Genomic DNA, 23,416 nt, shown 5'->3' with positions numbered 1-23,416 from the left:
TGCACATCGCTGGTAAACTCTACCATCACTTCAACCCCAGACACCCAGTGAGCACAATTAATATCAGAGAAAATACATTCCGACTGAGTATCCAACCTCTGGAGATAGGTGAAGGAGGCAATTAAACACCCCTCCAAGGTGTGTTTGACATCTTTGATTGCCTTCTCCTAAATAATACAAACCTGCCTCCCGCTTCAGACTCTGGCCTCGGTCTACTGGCTCCTTAATGTCACCCAATGTGGCAGCTTTGGAGATGGCTGGCTGTGGAGATAGCCTCCTGGGACTAGCTCACAACTGCCTCTTCTAGCTTCTCCTGTGACCCTGTCAAATGACCCTCCCTCCCCATTCACCAAATTCACTGAGCCTGGGGTCACTCTGACTCCTTTTTTCCATATCACCCTCTTTGGTGTGACTAACTGTCTTAAGGCACCTGGAACACGTTCCCTAGACTGCAACAAAACCGTAACCTTGCTAGCTCATCTCAGCCCCAGCGCCCGCCCGTTCATATCCCCTCGATTCTTTGTGGCACTCTGGCCTTCCAACCTAGTTGGTCAGGAGTTTGCATGCTAATATTTCTCTTCCCCAAGTTGGGAGTGACACACGGAAAAGAGCTCTTACCAATTCCGGTTGCACGCAATAGCTGCCAGACATGATGAAAGGGCAGTTCAAATCTTGCCCCTCCTGGCTGTCATCGAACCCTCTTTTATCAATTTCTTCTCCTCTGGCATTTCTCCAACAAATTCAAAAACCTCTCTAATCAAACAACTAATTTACTGTTACAGGACTACGGGCTGCTAGCCACAGAGCCTGAGTCTCATGGTTACCGAGTGTGCCCTGATGGTGAGAATCAGCAATGCCCGAATGTGTGAACATGCGACAACCCCGGACAACAGGAAATAGTCCAAATTGCTCTCCGGCCTCAACATCACCCCTTCTTAGTTCCTCCTCTTTTATATTGAACGAAAGGGAGGTATGGTAGTTACCAGACATCTTCCACCACCTACCCAGGGACCCTGAGACGGCAATTACGTCATCAGTAAGGGCCAAGTTGAGCCACATTCCTCCCCTGCGCATGTGCTATAGTCCCTAAAAGGTGGACTTTCTTCCCGCCTCTTTTTGACCAACGCCCTTGCTCACCTCCACCCTTCCCAGAGGCCACTCTAGGCCCCTCCCCAATAAACCTCTCAGAGCGATGTCTGACCCTTGGAGTGACTTTGTGGCTTAGATCATAACAGGAAATAAGAAAGGTCTGTGGAACCTTCTGGGTAAGCTCAAGGTTAGAGCTAAGGTCAGTTCTTCAGTGCAGGATTCTCGGGAAGAGTTGCAAATAGTTGTGAGCCACCTAATGAGGGCGCTGGGATTCATGGCAAGAGCAGCACATACTCTTAGCCACTATGCCTTCTTTCCAGTTCACCATCCCCAACCAATTCTAACAAACCCTCCATGCTGCGTGAAATACCGAAGCCCCGTGGAGCAGGGCCCCAATGAATTCTCCCATCTACTACACACTAATCTCTTTTTTTAAGTTACTTATATTGTACATGCAGATGCTTGAGTCTGTTTCCACCAAGTGAGCTGGCTGGCAGGAAACCAGGCTTGATGACGTGTGCCCTACCCCTGCTGAGCCATCTCACCAGCTCAACCCAGCAGCAGGGCAAAGGCCCCGCCCCGGTGTTACGCTGCTGGATCTGCCCTAGTGGAGCACCCCGGTGTTGGGGCTCCACTCTCCCAGGCCGGCAGCGCATCTTCTTGGCATCTGCGAAGGAATGAGCGTCTCCGGAGGGCAAGGTGTAAAGGCGCAAGGCGACCACAGAGTCCCTGGCATGCCTGGGATAGGGTGGAGGGATCGGGACACTCGGGTCTTAGACTCCACGACCTTTCCCGGTTCCTCGGGAGAGCACCGCCTGGGAGTCGGGCTGGGTGCACGGGGCCAGCGCCCTCTAGGCAGCGGAAGTGGCGCTGGTTGTACATCCGTCCCCGCCTCACAGAGTTGGGAGAAGACTGGCTGGTGCGGGAAATATGCAGGAGAAAAGTCTTTGCATAATGTAGAGCAAGCCGTGGGGCTCCGGGAGGGGCGCCCCTAAGTCTGCGGCCATGAACGCGAGCGTGGAAGGAGACACCTTTCCTGGATCGATGCAAAGTAAGTACTGGACAGACGCAGCTGGGGCCTGGCCCGGACAGAGCCAGCAGGCCCCGGGATCGGGGTGACGGCGCACCTTGCATGCCTGTCCCCGCCAGCCCAGTCGGCGTGTCAGGTTGGGAACCGCCTGGAACTCTTGCAGTACCCCCGGGAGGCAAGACCAGGGGAGGCCACGCGGTGAGGAGACTGTCACCACCTCCCCCGCCCTGCCGGGTGGAGTTTGGGGCGCAGAGGAGAGGAGAAAGTGGGGTGATCCAGGCCAACTGGTAGGGAAACTTCTGCCTCAGTGGCTCAGGTTGGAGCATCCCTGAGGGGCTCGCGGACAGGTTTGCAGAGCCATCCTGGCACTCAGGGTAGGGGATGATATGGGTGTGAAAGACCTGGCTGGGGGTGACTTGCACTGAGTTTGAGGTTCTGCTATTTTCCTGACATCATATAAGCTATTGCTATCTCCATGTGCCTTTGTTCCCCAAAGTACGGCCACGGACTGAACCGTGGACCGGCCACCTGGAGCGCATGTGTTCAAAACAGGCTGCTTGGTCCATCCCCTGCAGGTCTCCGAGGGAAGGTGGGGCCCGGAATCCCAGGTCTTTCCTTACTGCCTGGAGCCTCAGATGTTTGAAAAGCTGTGGACAAGGTTCGCAAACACCTGAGTCACTTTGCTAACTGCAGATATTATAGCCATTGGCTCCCCAAACTTGCCTGAGTGTCCTCTGAACTCTGAACCCAGTCCCCACCCACCCCATGTGTCTCAGTGTCTTCCAGTGCTGTGGATTTCGGGTTGTGTTTAAAGAGGGACGACCCCACCAGATGACTTACTCTGGAATGGGAAATCAGTCCCCACATCAGAGAATTTCATCTATAAGGATCCTAAGGAGAGATCTGTCTTTGTTGTTGTTGTTTGTTTTTGTTTTTTGGTTATTCACAGGGTTTCTCTGCGAAGCCCTGGCTGTCCTGGAACTCACTCTATAGAGCAGGATGGCTCGGGAAGAGATCATCTGTCTTGTCCCCATTTTGCAGATGAGAAAGCAAGGGGTAAAGTGGCTGTTGACAGTGACAGTTTCAGGGTGCTAAGAAAGGTCCCCATTGCGACTTGTTCCTTTTGTGAATACCAGAGCATAACTTAGCACCGAACTCCTTCACTCTGGACCCCAGTCTCCCACCACCACGAAGACACCCTTAGCTAAGGAGCTATGCAAATATGGCTTCCTTCCTCTGTGTTTCTTTAGTCCTGGGGCTATTCCTGTAGCCACCTGGCAGCGGCAGTCCCAAGGAGGAAGGCCTTCTGTTGCTTTCAAAGGCCATTGCAAGGTGACTTACAAAATGTCGCCCCTAGCATCTCTGTCCTTGGTATGTCTACCACAGGACACCATAACACGCAGATGCCTTGTGTTAGTGCAGGAGGAAACGGGACAGAATCAAAGCAGCCTACAGAAAATCACATTGTCCGCCCAGCCCCATCGTGTTACACGAGTGTGGTTCAATTTCACGGGTTCCAGACGTTACCGTATGATGTGTGGATACCGTGGAGTGATACGGTGTGGCACACGCCTATGTGGTACTAGGTAGGAGAAAGATGAGCTTCACAATTTTAAGCATAAATAGTAGAAAGTGTTTTTGCAATGTCCATGAAAGATACAATGGAAATATTATAATGAGGGTATTTTTTTTTTCTGGCAATTCTTACCATTTCTTCCAGATGTTTCTACAAGTGTCAGAAACCTATACTGTTCTTTTTTTTGGGGGGGGGTAAGTTTTATAATACAAGAGAAAAAAATCCAGTTTTTATTTTCGATTATTTGTAGCTAAAGATGGGCATATGTTTGCGGTTACAAGTGCTCGTGGAGGCCAGAAGAGGGCGTCAGACGCCCTGGAGCTAGAGTTGGGGGTGCTTGGTTATGAGCCACCTAGTGTGGGTTCTGGGGACGCCTAGTGTGGGTTCTGGAGCCGGAACCCAGATCTTCTACAAGAGCAGTACATACTCCTAACCACTGAGCCACCCCTACAACTCCACAAAAGAAAAATTTTAAGAATAAAAGTTAAATTTCTCACGTTGAGACTCACTAATTGTTATCTATTTAACAAAATTTTTTTACAGTACTTTCTTTTGCTGTTGGTCTGAGACAGGGCCTGGGTGCTTTGAACTGTCGGAGGCCCAGGAGAAATCTTAATATCCAGTCTTCAAGCCTCCACCTCTGGAGTGGCTGGGACTGTGTTACTGGCCTGTAAGCCCCCACTGGCCCATTTTTAGAAGGTTCTGGGCGTCAGACTCAGGGCCTTGGGTATGCAAAGCCAGTGCTCTACCCACTGAGCTGCATCTGAAACTATATTACTTTCCAATAGAGAACCAGGCACAGTGTTTAGATGCTTTGACAGTCTCAGTGCTGTACTGAGCTTAGTTCATGTTTCTGACACTTGTAGACTGAATTCATCCTTACCTGACAGGGGTACCATTTTTCTACAGCAGTGAAACAGCGTTGCTCAATTCCTTGGTCCCTGTTGTGTTCAGGGACCAAGGAAGTGAGAATAAGATCGGGGATTCTGGAATTTTCCCCGTAGTTATGAAATGGCTGCAGAAGCACCAGTGTTATATCTGCGTTCACATGAAAAAGCAGAGGAAGGTACAGCTGGCCTTCTTCGCTCCCTTTGTGGTGTGTGCGCTGAAAGAGTTCACGCACGTGAACCACTGTTGTGACTAGTGGGTCAGGAGATGGCCTCGGGCCTGTGAAGGGCTACGCACCCTGTACTTCAAAGGCACTCTCTTTTCTACTGATTGTGGGAACATGGACACACCAGTGTGTACAGCCTTGTGTACACGCATGTGGAGGTCCGAGGACAACCTCCGGGTTGTTCTTCAGGCACCATCCACCTTGTGTTTTGAGACAGGCTCCCTCCCTGGCCTGGAGCTTGCCGAGTAAGCTAGGTCACTTGGCCAGCAAGCCCTGGGACCCTCCTGCCTCCTCCTCTTCCTCCCCTATGCTGAGATTACAGATACTCCTCATTTACAACATTTTACATGGGTTCTAAGGATTGAACTCAGGGCCTCACGTTGTAAGGCAAACGATTTGTGAACTGTCTCCCCAGCCCCTGTAAAACAAACCCCAAGCTCTCAGTGGTCCTTGGGAGCAGTACTGCCTCGTAGGACATGACTCACATCTCGGGACACAGCTGCTAGGATGGAATTTGGAGTAGGTTTGCAAGAAGAAGCAACATAGTCCATCCATTAGCCATGTATGCCCCCTGCCAGGAAGCTGGGCTGTTTGGAATTAATCTGTAACTTTTCCTTTGTCCCTCTAAGTCCCAGGAGGCACCACGGTACTGGTGGAGCTGGCGCCGGACATCCACATCTGTGGCCTCTGTAAGCAGCAGTTTAGCAATCTGGATGCCTTTGTGGCCCACAAACAGAGCGGCTGCCAACTGACTACCACGCCGGTGACAGCCCCCAGCACGGTCCAGTTTGTGGCAGAAGAGACAGAGCCTGCCACCCAGACCACCACAACGACCATCAGTTCAGAGACTCAGACTATCACAGGTACAGCGCGGGGAGCGGGGAGGGTGGTGAAGGGTGGACAGAGGAGGCTGGCCACATCCCCCACCTCTTTGGGGCCGGTTCGGAAGGCCTGCTCAGGGCCCCTTGGTTAAGGGTCATTATTATTGAGGGGGTTGGGACAGTGTTTCTCCATGTAGCCCTGTCTGTCCTAGAATTCTCTTTTTTTTTTTTTTTTTTTTTTTTTTTTTTTTTTTGAGAGTGTGGCAACTTTATTTTATTTTTTTTCTGCTTGTGGACGTTGTACATCGTGGTGCGCACTAGGCTCCGCACCACGATGTACAACGTCCACAAGCAGTGTCCTTCTTTTTTTTTTTTTTTTTTTTTTTTTTTTTGCTTTTCGAGACAGGGTTTCTCTGTGTAGCCCTGGCTGTCCTGGAGCTCACTTTGTAGACCAGGCTGGCCTCGAACTCAGAAATCCGCCTGCCTTTGCCTCCCGAGTGCTGGGATTAAAGGCGTGCGCCACCACGCCTGGCCTAGAATTCTCTTAATGTAGACCAGCTGGCCTTGAACTCAGAGATCTGCCTGTCTCTGCCTCTGCCTCCTAGTGGCTAAGACTAATTATTTTTAACCAGCACCTCTGGGAAACAGCTGCTGGAGAAACAGCTGCTGGACCAGGCCCGGAAGCTGCTAGTTCAGATGGTGCGAGTAATGAGAAATGTCACATGTTTAAGCAAAACAAAGGTCAGGTTTCTTTCTTTTTTTTTTTTTAAAGATTTATTTATTTAATTCATGTATGTGAGTACACTGTAACTATCTTCAGACACATCAGCAGAGGACATAAGATCACAACAGATGGTTGTGAGCCACCATGTGGTTGCTAGGAATTGAACTCGGGACCTCTGGAAGAGCAGTCAGTGCTCTTAACCACTGAGCCATCTCTCCAGCCCCAAAGGCCAGGTTTCTAAGCCAAACCTCTCGATTCCAAGAAGCAGGTCCTCGCAGCTGTCTGGGGGTGGGGTATGCATGTGAGCCCTGTCTGTATTGGCATTGGTGTGTGACAAAACAAAAACATTGTGTGGATTTTGGGTTTCATCTCGTCTTGATTTTTAAATCTGTAAATGAACATCTGTCTGCCCCCCTTTAAACGCCCTCTTTTCTCCATGCAGACAACATTAATTATAAAGGCATCAAAAAGTTGAATATAGACAGTCTAGAGGGGGCAGGCATGTAATCCCAGCGTTCAGAGGTGGAGACAGGAGGATTGAGAGTTCAAGGTCATCTCTGACTACATAGTGAATTCAGGACCAGCCTGGGGGAAAATTAATTAAGAAAAAAAATGTACAGAATGAAACCATGAAGAGTTTGGGGTCTGGGGCTGAAGCGATGCCTCAGTGCTTAGGAGTGGTCGATGCTCTTATAGAGCACCCACTATGGGCTGTTTACAAACGCCTGTAATTCCAGCTCCTGGGGATCCAATCCCCTCTCCTAGCCGTTGAGGGCATCTGCACACACATGTGCATACACACACATTGACACACATGTATTCGTAAATAATAAAGTAGGTCTGTTATGCTCTAGAGTGCATGTTATCCACACAGTGACAGATACACACCTACACACACTTAACACATCTATAACCTTCATAAAGTGAACAGACAGCAGCTTTATAAATGTACAGATCTCCAATATGGCGGGTGCTGTAGGAATTGGATGGTACACTCCGTCCTGACTGGCCTACCCTCCCCAGAGGAAGAGAATCATTGAGTGTGACTGCAACTGAGGTTTCTTTCTCTCCAGAAAAACAAAAGTCTAAAGATGAGCATGTTAAGAAAAAGTTTGCCGCTCACAGCTCTAAGCATCCTTCCTATATAAAGACCATCTAAAAACCAACAAAAGTAGCAGAAAAGAAGCAAGTGGAAGAGTCAATACAAGACGCAGATGACTTATAAGGGTGTACTGAGCACATGGGGGGGGGGCGTGAAGGGGCACAGGGTGAGAGCAAGACGGATTAAAACCAGGCATATGTGTTCTGCATATGAAAACACCTGTGCCCTGGATCACTTCGTGATATCTTTTACATTTTAATTCTTAAATTTTAAATCTCAGTTTTAAAATTTTACTGGAGGACTAGGCAGAAGAGATGGCTCTGAGGGTAAAGGGGCTGCCAACAAACCTGATGACTTAAGTTTGATCTTGGCAAAAGGGAAGAACCCAGTCCCAGGGATGTCTTCCGACCTCCACATGCACGTACTATTGAGTGTCTGGGCACATGCATACACACACAGATGTGAAAGGATCAATCGATAAAATATACTTAAATACCTCTAATGGGTCTGTTTCTGAGTATCCTGTAAAACTCGACAGCAAGTGAAAGCCGTTCATCCCAGTCTGTGCTGTGCAAAAAGTCAAGATTTTACATGTGACCATCAGGAGAGAGATGGGTAAGCTATGTCAGACATGCTGAAGTACCCGAGCCTCAGAAAGCGGACCAGGTCCGTGTGAACTGCAGGACAGATGTGTGCGTGTAGAACAGTGTTAATAAAAGCTTCTAGAACAGGAAGTGAAATCAATGAAAGCCGATAGGGGGCTATTAGGGCATAGCAGGGGACTCTGGTAAAGTGGGAAAATCATGCGCAAAGCGGCTGTTCTTTGGGTCTGCCCAGTATGTGCCCCAACATGCATGCTATATCACACAGGCAGAGGCAAGAGTTGGTTCTCTCCGCCATGTAAGTCATCAGGCTCGGCAGCAAGCATCTTTACCAGCCGAGCCATCTCCACAGTCCAAATGTTCTCAGTGTTTGAGAGGTCACTGGCTAAACACCATCACTAAGCCTGACCATGCCTATAAGCTTCTTCTAGTCTTCTCTCAGAGAGCCTTGACCAGCTAGATCCACTGAAGTGGAGAGGCAGCTAGCTTGCACTTTATAACTATCCGCGTGCTGTTTAGAACTTGGGCCATGAGGGCTGGAGAGGGAGAGCTTGGAGATTAGAAGCACAGGCTGCTCTTGCAGAGGACCTGAGTTCAGTTTCCAGCACCCACGTGGCACCTCACAACTGTCTGAAATAGTTACGGGAGATCCAGTGCCTTCTCTCTGGCTTTCCAAAGGCATTGCTGGAACATGGCAAACAGACTACACTCGGGCTCACCCACATGCACGTAAAACAGTTTGGGGCGGGGGCTGGTGAGATGGCTCAGTGGGTAAGAGCACCCGACTGCTCTTCCAAAGGTCCAGAGATCAAATCCCAGCAACCACATGGTGGCTCACAACCATCCGTAACGAGATCTGACTCCCTCTTCTGGTGTGTCTGAAGACAGCTACAGTGTACTTACATATATATAATCAATAAATAAATCTTTAAAAAAAAAAAAAAAAAACCAGTTTGGGGCAATAGCAGAATTTCAGGGGTATTTTTAATGCTCCCAACATTTGTGTCCAGATAGTACACCAAAAATAAATCATTAAGGAAGTGATCAAGAAAATGTAGAGGCAAGAAGTCACCTTGGAGGTGGCCTCCTGAGACCTGCTGTGACCTGTTTGGATCTCAGCTAGACAAGGAGAAACTGCCTGTTAGGAAGAAACATCTCCAGGAAGACCCCACAGATCCAGGCTGCCCTGGGCTGAGGGCTTTGTCCCTTCTCAAGGGCATCTCCCTGAAGAGATTTTTGACCTCTTGACCTCAAAACACAAAGCCCCAGTAAGAGTTGAAAAACAGAATTGTGAGGGACTCTGCCACATGGAGGCTCTGAGCTGTGCACTGTGGAAGGCCTTGGCAACTCTGATGTCTGCCTGTCAGGACGTCTGCTCCCTCTGCTGGAACCTGTTGACAAGAGACAGTCTACACACACAGGCTCTGGCTTCTCTAGCACACAAATGCCCTCTGAGTGTGCAGCAGGGTGAACTCCTTGCAGTTTCTCCGGTGAACCCCATTTCTTAGCACCCTAGAGTCCTGGTAGGAGGTATTCCTCTGCCTGGAACTCAAAATTAATTCTTATGCTTATATCTGAGCTTTCTGAGCTTAGCTTGGAGGCATTTTCTCAAGGAGCATTTTACACACACACACACACACACACACACACACACACGTGCGCACACACACACACACGTGCGCACACACACACACACACGTGCACACACACACACACACACACGTGCGCACACGGGCTTCCTCAGGCCAGGTCATTTCCTCTGGTGAAGTGATCACTGGAGAAGCAGAGTCCAGGTCCACCCGTGTCTGCCCTGGGAGGTCAAGGTTGACGTCTTAGACTTTGCACACCCAGTGCCGACAGTGACAGTGGCCTCTGACGGGAGAATTTGTTACTTTTTGAGTCCAAACAGCTTAAAATGTCCCATCCATGGGAAGCTGGCCCCACAACCAAATAGCAGGCTTCTCTTCACCCCACCTCAGCTTCACCCTGCCCTGTAGCCTGCCCTGTAGCCCTGTGGGTTTGCCCAACAGGCCAGCCCTGGGGTCTTCTTGGTACTCAGTTCAGGAATGATGCAGACATCAATCTAAACCCCAGAGACAGACTCCAAGTGTCATATCCCACCACAGTCTGATGACTCTGGCCACAGGCAGACCTCTTCATGCCTGGGCTGCCACAGGAATTCTGTGATAGTCCACTAGAGGGCAAGGATGTCTGCTGAGGGCATTGTTCAAGGTGCAGAGTCTAACGTGTGCTAATCTCAGGTGTCTGGCCTCAAGTGTCTAAGTGACTTAGCTGCCCCTCTTCAAACAACCAAACAGGTAGAGTCCTGCCCACCATCTCTGGACTCCGCACTGACCCCCACCCCCAGTTTGGACTTAGCTGCTCGGGTAGCTGTCAGCTCTGAGACCCACTTATAGATCAGGGTCCTTGGAGGAACTTGTTAAACACCAGCACTCAGGCAGCATCCCAGAAGGAATCAGGGTTTCTGAGGCAGAAATTCCAACATCAGTGTGATAAGCTCCCAGGCCACCCCAGTCTCTGGCAGGTTGGAAAGTCACTCACTTGCCCCAAGGCCTCAAGATCATAACCCCTGATGGCTCCCAGGCCTGACATTGCCCCTGATGGAGCCAGGCCTTCTCTCAGGCAGTCCTGTGAAAAGCTTTCCCCACCTCATCTCTAACCCTCACAGCCTCTCCAGAGACAGGGAGGAAAAGCCCCATTTCCCAGACGAAGAAACTGAGGCCAGAGCCAGCAAAATGGCTCTATAGGTAAAGCCTGACAGCCTGAATTTAGTCCTGTGGAGGACCCACATGGCAGAAGGAGAAAACAAATGCCCACAAGCTGACCTCTGACCTCCCCATATGTGCTATGGCGCACACATAAATAAGAAATGTAACAAAGGAAGAAACCAAGATGGGGGAGGTGAAGATTTGCTCCTCAGTGCGGACTCTCTCTGGCCTGTGATACTGCCTTAGGGTGACTCAGTGGTCCCAGGTGATTAGCACTGTCCCTAGAATGACCCCAGCTAGTACCTGGGTGTCCCTGCTGGGTTTCACTCACCCACCCACCCACCTTGACGTTCAGAGCAGCAATGGCCACAAAAAAAAAAAAAAAAAAAAAAAAAAAAAAAAAAAAATTATTGAGCTCTGGAGAGAGAGAAGATAGTCCAAGAGGGGGGATCGTAGCTAGAATATCGCCATGTCTCTCAGTGGGATGCTCCTGAAGGGGATACGGGCAGGATGGGAGGCAGTCAGGAGAAGCCCACTAGAAGCCTGACTCAGGAGGCCCATGCTTGCCTTTCAAGATGGTTGTAGGCCTTGAGTGAGCTGACCTGTGGAGGTCGGACAGACACTACCCTGCTTTTCTACCACGGGAGCCTCCCGGTTAGGACAGCTGTGGAACAGGACATGGAAGGTCACGTTTTCAAACCCCACCAACCTGGTTTTGAGTCCCATGTCTCAGGGAAACCCTCAGAGCCACCAATGGGCATCATGACCCCTTTTGATCCTGAGTGTGACGGTCGAGAGTTCAGTGTGTAGGGGAGTTCAAGACCAGGTCAGGCCAGCTTTAGTGGCTGGAGAACTAACTGGTCAGCCCAGAGCCACTACATTTCCTCCTTCAGCTTTGTAACTTTATGAGGTAGACATAGAGGTGATCCCACTGACAGGAGAGGAAACTGGGGTCATTGTCATGGTTAGGGTCACTATTGCAGCCAAAACAACTTGAAGAGAAGGGGTTTATTGGCTTACACTTGGACATCACTGTTCATCATCAAAGGAAGTCAGGACAGGAACTCAAACAGGGCAGAAACCTGATGCAGAGGCCATGGAGGGGTGCTGCTTACTGGCTTGCTCCTCATGGCTTGCTCAGCCTGCTTTCCTTTAGAACAGTGATTCTCAGCCTGTGGGTCACGACCCCTTTGGGTATTGAACACCCTTTCCAGGGGTTGCCTAAGACCATCGGAAAACACATATTTACATTACTGTTCACGACTAGCAAAATTACAGCTGTGAAGTAGCAATGAAAATAACTTCATGGCTGGGGAGGGAACGGCATTAAAGGGTGACAGCGTTAGGAAGGGTGAGAGCCGCTCTTACAGAACCTAGAGTGAGCTAGGCTCTCTCACATCATTCCCCAATTAGGAAACTGCCTACAGCACAGTCTTACGGAAACCCGTTCTCAGGTGATGCTCCTTGTCCCGATGACTCCAGCTTGTGTTGAGTTGACATAAAACTTGCCAGTACAACCGGCCCCTCGCCAGCGTGACAAGGTCATCACTTGTCACTTAGAACCTTGCATTTACCATTTATCCCCAAGATGACATGCTAATATTAATATCACACTATAAAACACAGATAACTTTAAAAGTCCTGTAGTCCTTATGAATCCAAACACGATAAATGTTCCGTCCAGTCTCTTTAAAATAACCAATGTCTTTGAAAAAAAAAATCCCAAATCGCTTTTAAAAGGCAACATCTTTCAGCTGTAGGCTCCTGTAAATCAAAGTTAAGTTAAATACTTTAAGAGGGAAGAACCAAGCCGGGCAAGGTGGTGCACACCTTTAATCCCAGCACTCGGGAGGCAGAGGCAGGCGGATTTCTGAGTTTGAAGCCAGCCTGGTCTACAGAGTGAGTTCCAGGTCAGCTAGGGCTAGACAGAGAAACCCTGTCTTGAAAAACCAAAAAAATAAAAATAAAAATTTTTTTAAAAAGAGGGAAGAACCAGTAGGTAGTCATAATCTGAACGAAGCAAACCCAACTCCAACAGTGTCAACTGCTCAGCGTTCAATAATCTGGGGTTCACTCACGATCTGACTCCTCCAGGGGGTTTCGGTGGCTTCTCCAGCTCCGCCCTCTGCAGTGCACACACAGCTTGTCTTCCAGGCTCCGACTGGCTCCACTCCACTGCTGCTGCTGGTCTTGGTGGTCATTCCATAGCACTGGCATCTCCAAAATCTTGGACCCCTTGCTGCAACTGCGCAGCACTTTCACCAATAGCCTCTCCTGGAGTCTCTTCAGGGACTCGAGCCCTGCCAGACAGTGCCAAGCCTCAGGTGCTCTCTAAGAGCCCTTTATTCCTTCAAACAAGAACCATCTGGTGACGCTTACACCACCAAGTCCAGGTGCCGGCACAAAGCACAACCTTGGCCGTGTCTGGAGCACAGCGTCTGTGTGCTGACTCTTGAGAAACATTTCCGGAAGGCTTTACCTCAATGTCGCTGGCCTCTTGGTAATCACCACTAACTTCTCAGCTTCCAGCCAACCAGCATCCACTGTCCCAGCAACTCGAAGGTTTCACGTTAGCGGTTCTGGTCTCTTGTGGATCACAGCTGATTCTTCAGCCTCACCTGACCAGAACCACAGATTCTTCACACAAATGGCCCAAGAGGAGCCTTGGCTTCCCTCTGAGACTTCACAAGCCAGGCCTCCATCTTCTGCACTGCTCCCAACATTGTTATCCTCCAAGCTCCCACCGAACAGCTCACTGAACTCTCAACAGAAATGGCTTTCCTAGCCCAGAGTTCCAAAGTCCTTCCACAATCCTCCCAAAAGCATGGTCAGGTCTGTCACAGCAATACCCCATTATCATGGTACCAATTTATCTTAGGGTTACTAATTCTGTCATCACAGAACACCATGACCAAAGCATCTTAGGGAGGGAAAGGAATATTCGGCTTACATTTCCATATCGATGCTCATCATAGAAGGAAGTCAGGACAAGACCCTGGAGGCAGGAGCTGATGCAAAAGTATGGCGTGTACCCAGTCAGGCTGTTCCAAGCAGTGACTCATACCCAGCAGGTGTCATTTAGGATGCTTTTTAGAACCCAGATCCATGGCGACACCACAAATGTCTGATCCAGTAGGTCTGGCATTCTGGCTGAGAATCTGCCGTGGTCATGAGTCCTGAGGCCTCCTCTGCTTCCAGCTGGGACTGGGCCCTGAACATGCGCCTGTGAGCAGGAGCACACAGGCAGGTGAGCTGCCCAGAGACTGGCCTTGAAGAGGAGACAGTGCTTGTCAGAACCAGGCAGCTGATTTAGAGCAGTCAGACATCTCAGGACATTTTTTTTTTCCATTGAGAAAAGTGGAGGCTGGGTTTGCTCACTTGCCAAAAGCCATCAGAAGTCAGGTGTCATCTGATGCGAATCAGTGACGGTCCTGAGGATGCTAGAAAGGTGCAGGTGGGTACACCTGGGCAAACCAGAGATCAGAGTGTGGGTTTAAGAAGTGTGATAGAAGGCTGAAGATATAGCTCAGCGGTTAAGAGCACTGACTGCTCTTCCCAGAGATTCTGAGTTCAATTCCCAGCAACCACATGGTGGCTCACAAACATCTGTAATGGAATCTGATGCCCTCTTCTGGTGTGTATGAAGACAGCTACAGTGTACTAATCACATTAAATAAATAAAACTTAAAAAAATAAAAAAGAAGTGTGATAGTAGAAGAAGAGTTTGAAGAGATGCCTGCTGTCATTAAACCTGGTTCTTTCTCCCAGCCCCACGCTCCCAGAAATAAGACTCAGACTCAAAATAGATTTTCAGATACCTTGGCCATATAGCTAGGCTCTATTCCGAATAGATCATAGCCAAAATAACCCAATTATTTTAACCTACATTCTGCCATGCGTGCCTCTTGTCACCCTTTTTCAGTGAGTGACCCTCCTGCCTTCTCTCTCCCACAATTCTTTCTCCTCTCAGATACCCCACCTCTCTTTCCTGCCTAAGCCATAGGCCACAGGCTTTTTAGTGGACATGTGATGCATCCATACAGTACACAGGATATTCTCTGTACAGTAGCATGGTAGTAGGTGATTCCTGCGTGCGTGGTCTTTACTTGTTTTTCATTTATGTGCACATACGTGTGCCTGTGTGAGTTTATACCGTGTGCATACCTCTGGAGTTATGAATGGTTGTGAGCCGCCTCGTGGTTGATGAAAACCAAACCCAGGTCCTTGGCAAGAACAGCCAGTGCTCTTAATCATGGGGACATCTCTCCAACCCCTCTCACGATTAGTTTTAAAGGGGTTCACATGGGCTCCATATGGGTAATTGGTCTTCCCCCGTGAGGAACCCAGAATGGGATGGGATGCTGTGGGCACTGGAGGTGAGGGTGTGGACTTTGACGTGATGTAAAGACAAAAATCAAGCCAAGGCAGCTGTTCTTCAAAAAAAAAAAAAACAAAAACAAAAACAAGAATCTCTGGGTGGGGAGGGGGAGGAGGAGACCACATGTTAAAATCAATGTGTAAGGGGCTGGAGAGATGGCTCAGTGGTTAATAGCCCTTGCTGCCCTTACAGGGGACCCGAGTTCAAGTTCCAGCACCCACATGGTGGTTCACAGTCATCTGTACTTCCCATCCCAGGGGGTCCAATGTGGGTCTTCTGGCCCACAAGAGTACCAGGCACACATATGATGCCCAGACAGACACATACAGGCAAAACACTCACATGCATAGAATATAAATAAATCTTTAACAGTGAGGGTTCAGGACACCACAATGCTCTGGGTCGTGGCCTCGCCTTAGATCCCTCCTTACTGTGACAGTTTCTCAGGCTTCATTTTTGATGACCTGGGTGGTTTCTGGGGGGAAGTCTTCTCAGGTGGGATTTGTCTACCGTGTTTCTCATTTAGTTGGCTCTGTGGGTTGGAGGGAAATGAGTTGTGGCGCAGATTTCTTTGGCAGCGCAGAGCTAAGTAGGCATAGCAGGTCAGGGAGGGTGGCTGCTGCGAGCTTGAGGTCTGAGGCTTGGAGCAGACAACGATGGCTCTCAAGACCATCACGGGGCCTCTACACCTTGCCTGTTCCTAAGGAACATAGATTATGTTCACTCTCATCTGGAACTGGGCCTCCAATGGGCAAGCGCTGTCTTAGTGAAGGAGACAAGACCTTTGCAAGCCCCAAACCAAGAACATAATTCACAAAGTGAGCACAAATATGTATATTATATATTACATACAATAAATACATATTATATAATTATTATGTAACTATGTGTAATGTGTATGATATATTCTATAATATATTGACATATAGATAAATATTAAATGTATAATTATGTTATATGTAATTTTTTAGATTTATTTATTTATTTTGTGTATATGAGTACACTGTAGCTGTAGAGATGGTTGTGAGCCTTCATGTGGTTGTTGGGAATTGAATTTTTAGGCTCTCTGCTTGCTCTAGTCAACCCCGCTTGCTCTAGTCAACCCCGCTCGCTCTGGTCAGCCCCACTGGATCCGGTCAACTCCTCTCGCTCAGTCCCTACTCGCTCCAGCCCAAAGATGTATTTATTACTATACACAAGAACACTGAAGCTGTCTTCAGATGCTCCAGAAGAGGGCGTCAGATCTCATTACGGATGGTTGTGGGCCACCATGTGGTTGCTGGGATTTGAACTCAGGACCTTCGGAAGAGCAGTTAGTATTCTTATCTGCTGAGCCATCCCGACAGCCTGTTCTTATATGTAATTATATATATGCAAAAAATTCAAGACGACTTCTGTCTTACTTTTTATGATATCTTATTTGATATTTTGGTTCTGTTTATGTTTTTTTTTCGTTTCCTTTTACCTCTTAATTGCAGAGAGACGACAGGGATGTCTGTGCCGTGCTCAGGGGAGTTTTGAGAGAAGTCTAAGACCCTTAGGAAAGTGCCTTGTGCCTACAGTTAGTAATGTCTATATGGGATCCGTTTTAAAAACCTTTACTGCCAAGAGATCTGAAGGCAGGGCTTGGGTGATGACTCAGCACTTAAGAGTACTTGCTGCTAAGTCATGAGGACGGGAGTTTAGACCCCAGCACACTCCAACTCTTAGCGATGACCTCTGGCCTCTGCACTTGCGCGTGCACACACACACACACACACACACACACACACACACACACACGGCTAGTGCTCTTAACCGGCGAGCCATCTCTCCAGGTGAGGCACTCGATTTTCGAATGAGAAAGGACGTTCTTTCCACAGACGTTCTCTCGTGCCTCATTGGCTGGGGTGAATTATGTCCGTCTTCCTGGGGAACTTCACAAGCTCTGCACTCTTCAGTTTCAGCTCCAGAGTTCGTCTTTGAACATGGCTACCAAACTTACCTGCCCACGGAGAGCACTGACAACCAGACAGCCACCGTGATCTCTCTCCCCACCAAGTCACGCACCAAAAAGCCCACAGCAACCCCTGCTCAGAAGAGACTCGGCTGCTGCTATCCAGGTAAAGGGAGCGCCATGCATCGCATGTGCAGAAAGGGGTTCTTCATAGCATTTGTTTTAATGGTGGGGAGACGGAGGCCCGACAGTGTAGATGAAGCAGACCTGGAATTCACTATATATATCTTTGGTAGGCTCTGAACTTATGATTGTCCTGCCTCAGCCTCCAAGTATTGGAATCAGGGCCAGCATGCCCGGACTCTTTGAAAATCCTTTGTTCGTTTTTTCTGAAGATTTATGAATGCTTTGCTTACACACAATCTACACCTCGAGTGTGTCTGGTGCCCATCGGGTCAAAAGAGGGCATCAGATCCCCTGGCGTTAGAGTTACAGGTGGTTGTGAGCCTCTGTGGATGCTGGCAACTGAACCTGGGTCCTCGGGAGGAGCGGCCAGTGGTCTAACTGCCACCCCATCTCCATCCCTCAGTGTCCTAGTTCTCCCAAGTCGTTAGTCTCCTGTAAACAGGAGAGTCAGGTCTTTCATGACAGCATCTTTCTAGCCTATGGGTCATGTTGTAAAGTGTGAGTCTGTGCGTCCCTCTGCTGGCTCCCTGTGTTTTTTGAGGTTGTACCAAAGCAATGTGGTTGTGTGTCAGGCACAGGGCATCGTGTCCTTCCTATGTTGCTAGCCATCTCCATATGGTGAGGGAGGTCTGCCATTTCCCTCTGAACTTCTTCCCTTGGCCTTTTCAGGTTGCCAGTTCAAGACCGCCTATGGCATGAAGGACATGGAGCGACACCTGAAGATCCACACTGGTAAGCAGCAGGTGGCCATTAGCGAGGTTACCCTGAACAGCCAGCCAGTGAGGAGCTGGGGACCTAGAGATGTCAGATACGCGGCAAGGCCCAAGACTCACAGAGAGCAAAGGAACATGGGTACAAAGTAAATTAAGATACTGTTTGTACATGTGATTCGGGCAGAAACATATCTAAAGCAATAAAAAACCAGCAATGGGTAAGCGCTCAGCCGGGGGAGAGGGGGTAGGGAACTGCCGTGGCCGCGTGAGAACTCATCACGTTTGTAATTCATTAGCGTCAGATACAGATGGCTTCCATGCTGGAGATGAGGTGAATGTCTGTGTCTACCAATCACATTAAGAGAGAGGAGTCTTTGTCAATGTTGGGGATCCAACCAGAGGGTACACACGGTACAGCAACCTTAGATTGATTTTGTACATCTTCTGAAGGCACCGCTGGCTGCACAGCTGGCCTGAGGGTGCCCTTACTGGCCTCTTTAAGGAGGGTACTAAATAGCCCCCAGGGGTTGGTGGCAGGGAGGCACTAATGTGGTTCCTGCCCAACACTGCCACTGGAAACCAGCCACCGCAGCACCAGCAAGAAACACCAGTTGGTGCAAACTGACAATCCTGTAGGCACAGGGAACACCAGACAGCTGATGGAGCTGAGAGATGACCCAGCCAGGAATTTATAACCTGACTGCTAACAGTTTCAGTAAAATGATTTTATTTTTGCCATGTTGAGGGTCAAACTCACAAGTCCTCTGCCCACTGAGTTATAGCCCAGCTTAATAAAATTATGTTTTCTTGGTTTTTGTTGTTGTTGTTTTGGGTTGGTTTGGTTTTTGTGTGTGTGTGTGTGACAGGGTTTCTCTGTAGCCCTAGCTATCCTGGAACTTGCTGTGTACAAGACTAGGCTGGTCTCGAACTCAGAAATCTGTCTGCAGATATATTTTTTTAATTATTTATTATATGTATATGAGTACACTGTCACTGCCTTCAGACACATCAGAAGAGGGCATCAAATCCCATGACAGATGGTTGTGAGCCACCATGTGGTTGCTGGGAATTGAACTCAGGGTCTCTGGAAGAGCAGTCAGTGCTCTTAACCTCTGAGCCATCTCTCCAGCTCCCAGATACAGTCTTAACTGCCTAACCTTACGCTCACATAATGGCGATCAGCTTTGGCTGACAGGGTGTCAGCTCCAGGCTCTTTATGTACTTGGTCTACAGAGTATAAAGTGAAAATCTCACTGGAGTAGTAACACCCAAAAACTGTAATCCCTGCACTCAGGAGGCAGAGGCAGGAGGGTCAGGAGTTCAAGGCCAACCTTGACTAGGTAGCAAGTTCAAGACTAACCTGAGTTACATGAGGCACTATCTCAAAAGAAAAGAAAAGAAAGAAAGGAAGGAAGGAAGGCAGGCAGGCAGGCAGGCTAGGCTTGGTGACTCATGCTTTTAACTCAGGAGGCAGAGGCAGATGGATCTCTGTGAGTTCAAGGCTGGCCTGGTCTACAGAGTGAGTTCCAGGACAGCCAGGGCTATGTAAAAAGAACCTGTCTCAGGGGAGAAAAGAAAAAGGCGGATAGAGTTCAAAGTCCCTATGTAAAACACCTCAAAGTCATGATGGTCCACTATGCAGCCTTCTGAATTTTTTGCATGCAGATATAAGGCCTAAGACAGACATACCTTTTTTTTGTTTTTGTTTTTGAGACACCGTCTCGATATATAGCTCTGGCTGTCCTGGAAACTGTGTTGACCAGCCAGGCCTCCTATTCACATAGATCTTCCTGCATGCACCTCGGAAATGCTGGGATTAAAGGCCACTACACCCAGCTCCAGGCATGCAGTTTTATCATCTCTTACTAAGTAAATAAGGTGTTCATCTTCCTGTTTAACATTGTCCTTATTTTAAACTTTAGTGTGTGTGTGTGTGTGTGTGTGTGTGTACCACTGAATCCTTGTGAAGGTCAGAGGTCAGCTATCATGGTCTGTCCTTTCCTGCCACGTGTGGGTCCAAGAATTGGACTCAGGTTATAATGGCAGGCGCCTTTAACCCTGAGAGCCCTCTTATCTTAAGATTGCATGTCTTTGTGCTGTTGTGTGTGTCTCTCTCTACTTCGTTCTTCTTACTGGTCAACTGGGAAACTGATTCAGTCTTTTATGACTCATCTATAAAGTAAAATCGCTCAACCTTAGCTGTTTAATGACGTGGAAAAGACAGAAATAACTATATAAAACGAGGTCAAGGGGGAATGGTGTAGAACCTTTTGGGAAAGCAGGAAAGTTCTGGATCCTAGTCCCAGACTTATTTGGTTTTAAGATTGATTGATTGATTGATTGATTGATTGATTAGGTAGACAGCATTCTGCCTGCATGTATGCCTGCAGGCCAGAAGAGGGCACCAGATCTCCTTATACTTATAAGCCACCATGTTGTCGCTGGGAATAGGAACTCAGGACCTCTGGAAGAGCAGCCAGTGCTCTTAACCTCTGAGCCATCTCTCCAGCCCCCTAGTCCCAGCTTTGTAAAGAGGATGAAACAAAACAATCCTCAGATAGGACCTTGGATATCAGGGGCGTGGCTCAGGCTGTTTGTCGCTAGCTTGACATGCAGGAAGTCCTGACTTCCATCCTTAGAACAGTATCAATGGGACTCGATGGTCCACGCCTTAATTCCCAACGCCCTGGAGATAGAATCAAAGACCATATACAAAAGTTAATTAAAAAGAGGTGGGACTGTAGCCCAGTTATAGAACACTTGGCTAGCAATCCCAAGACCCTAGCTCATTCCCTAACAACACACACACCTACCTCACTGGGCTGGTGAGATGGCTTAGTGGGGCTTCCTGACAAGTCTGAAGACATGAGTTCGATTACAAGATCCACACTGGTAAGGGGAAAGAACCAAGTTCTGCGAGTTGCCCTCTGACAGCCCTGGTGCTCGCTCTCTCTCTCTCTCTCTCTCTCTCACACACACACACACACACACACACACACTAAATAGGGACGATACAGGTCATAGCCATTGCTCAAGGGTCGATGTGTTAGATTAAGCTGCTATAACAGAAAAACCTAAACAGCACCTAGACCAGATAGCTGTGTGTCTGTCCTTCACATAACTGCACGGAGCGATCAGGCAGTTGAGGAAGGCAGGCCACTGTGGCTCAGGGCTGGGAAAAGCAAATGGATAGAAAAGACAGCTGTTTCCGATTGCATTAATGTCCTTCAGTGTGTGTGTGTGTGTGTGTGTGTGTGTCAAAAAAAAAATAGTACTTTAGTATGGAAAAGATTTAAATATCAAAATATGCATTTAAAAACTGTCAGGTATGGTGGATGCACACATTTAATCCCAGCACTTGGGAAGGCAAGTCTCTGTGAGTTCAGGCCAGCCTGGTCTACATGGTGAGATCCTGTCTGAAAACGGAAAAAAAGGGGGGGGGGAGATTAATATGATAACGAAAGTTAGAAAGATGATAGACGTTGAGCTAGGTAGACAGAACATTTATACCAGACCCTGTAAGGCTTAGGGAACATCGAGTATGGGGGGGGGGGGGGCGAAATACCATCCACGCCAGAAGAGGAGCAGAAAGCTGCTTTGTTTTAAAGCCTGGATAGTGAGGCACGCCTGTAATACCAGAACTCTGGAATCGAAGGCAGGGAAACTAAAGCCAGCCTGCATTACATACCAAGTTTGAGGCGTCTGGAAACAAAATATTTTTGTGTATTTATTTAGTTGCTGTGTGCTTTTAATTAATAAGGAATTCATACTCATCTTAGGGGGGGAAAGCTTGAAAATTCTAATAAGCAATGCAGCGTAGCCACCACCCTGCCTGGTGCCTGTGAGGTCTCTAAGCAACCGCCGGGGCCTGCGGGTTAGTCCCCTTCTAAGGTTGGGAAGCAAATGTTAACCTTTCGGTCTTGCTTCCCCGCCTGAAGGTGACAAACCCCACAAGTGTGAGGTGTGCGGGAAGTGCTTCAGCCGGAAGGACAAGCTGAAGACGCACATGCGCTGCCACACGGGCGTCAAGCCCTACAAGTGCAAGACGTGCGACTACGCGGCGGCCGACAGCAGCAGCCTTAACAAGCACCTGCGCATCCACTCGGACGAGCGACCCTTCAAGTGCCAGATCTGTCCCTATGCCAGCCGCAACTCCAGCCAGCTCACTGTGCACCTGCGCTCGCACACGGGTAAGCAGCGCCGCTTCCCGCGGGCTCTTGCCTGCTAGGGGGCAGAGGGGGAAGGAGCTGGGGCTGGGGCCTGGTGGGCAGAGCACTTACCCAGAATGCACGGGGGGCCCGCATCCTCAGCACCTTTAAAGGCTCACTGCCTGTAACCGCAACACTGGAGAGGTGGAGGCAAGAGGATCGGGGGTTTTAGGCCGATCTGCGCTATATGAATACCTGGTCTCCTTTTGAAAAATATGATTTTTGTGATTATTATTTTTAATTCACAGCCTGGAGGTGTGACTGCCTTGGCAGTACAAAGCCCTGGGTGCCATCCCCAGTTACCACATAAACCAGGCGTGGCCAACCTGGGCTGTAAGAAAACCCTGTAAGAAAACTACATTTTTAAAAATCACTGTTACTGTTGTTACCATTTTTAATTCAGGGGCTGGGGATGTGACTCCGTTGGTGGAACACTTGTGTGAAGCCCCGAGTTCAGTCCCCAGCACCACATAATAAGCCAGGCATGGTGGAAGGAGCCTCCCTACTCAAGAGGCGAGGGCAGGAAGATCAGGAGTTCAAGGCCTTCCTTGGCTGCATACAGAGCACAAGGTCAGCCCGGGCTCCCTGAGACCCTGTCTCAAAGAAACAATTTTCAAGGAGCTATGGTGGTCGTCCATCCTCCTCCCTACCACACTGTACCAGTCACGGCGGAGCCGTTGTCAAGTCGATAGATTTCTGTGTGTTTTTATGTAATTGTATAAGTGTGGGGTTGAGGGTCCATAGTCTGTGGAATAGATACAACAATGTGCTGTTAATTAATAGTCGTCTGCCTTGCAGTCCGTCAGTTCAGGCATTTTTAGATGATGCGCTCGCACATTCAGAATAGTTAGTGCACCTGGATCGCAAAGCATACAACGAGGGCTGAGGATAGACGTCACTCCGTGGTGATACTTGCCTGCCCATGAGAGACCCCGGGCTGTGTAGACTCAGGTCTGCAAAACACAAACACACACACACAGCAAAGCCAGTAGAGCCAGAGGCTCTGATTACATAGTAGAGCTTCTTTGGGCTGATGTATCAGTAAGCTAATGAGACAGCGGGGCCTCCTCACAACCATGTCTGCATGGTGGGTCGCAGCAGATATCACTTACCTGCCTCGGGTCCACAGGAGTTGCTATTGATGTTGGCTCAAATTAGCCATACAGGTAAGAAGGCTGGCACGTCTGCCTGTCTCTGCTGGGGGGGGG

General features: G+C 48.8%; 1 protein-coding gene across 2 annotated transcripts in view; it reads left to right on the top strand.

Annotated features, from left to right (window-relative positions):
• The first annotated feature begins 1,603 nt into the window (after window positions 1-1,603).
• The window catches only part of Zfp64 (ZFP64 zinc finger protein), a 63,255-nt gene continuing 41,442 nt past the window's right edge, over window positions 1,604-23,416 (top strand). Inside the window, exons 1-5 of one of the 2 annotated variants that reach the window (XM_021150670.2) lie at window positions 1,604-2,140; window positions 5,439-5,672; window positions 17,106-17,267; window positions 17,957-18,019; window positions 21,939-22,190. In XM_021150670.2, the coding sequence (XP_021006329.1) occupies window positions 2,095-2,140; window positions 5,439-5,672; window positions 17,106-17,267; window positions 17,957-18,019; window positions 21,939-22,190 (757 nt within the window). In that variant the 5' untranslated portion in view covers window positions 1,604-2,094. The remainder of the gene's footprint in view (window positions 2,141-5,438; window positions 5,673-17,105; window positions 17,268-17,956; window positions 18,020-21,938; window positions 22,191-23,416) is intronic. The other variant, XM_021150662.2, reaches the window with a different exon arrangement.

The sequence above is a fragment of the Mus caroli genome, chromosome 2, assembly GCF_900094665.2.
Source record: "Mus caroli chromosome 2, CAROLI_EIJ_v1.1, whole genome shotgun sequence".
In the NCBI taxonomy this organism is placed as follows: Eukaryota; Metazoa; Chordata; class Mammalia; order Rodentia; family Muridae; genus Mus; species Mus caroli.
The sequence above is the reverse complement of the archived record's forward strand: the minus strand, read 5'-3'. Positions and strand labels throughout refer to the sequence as shown.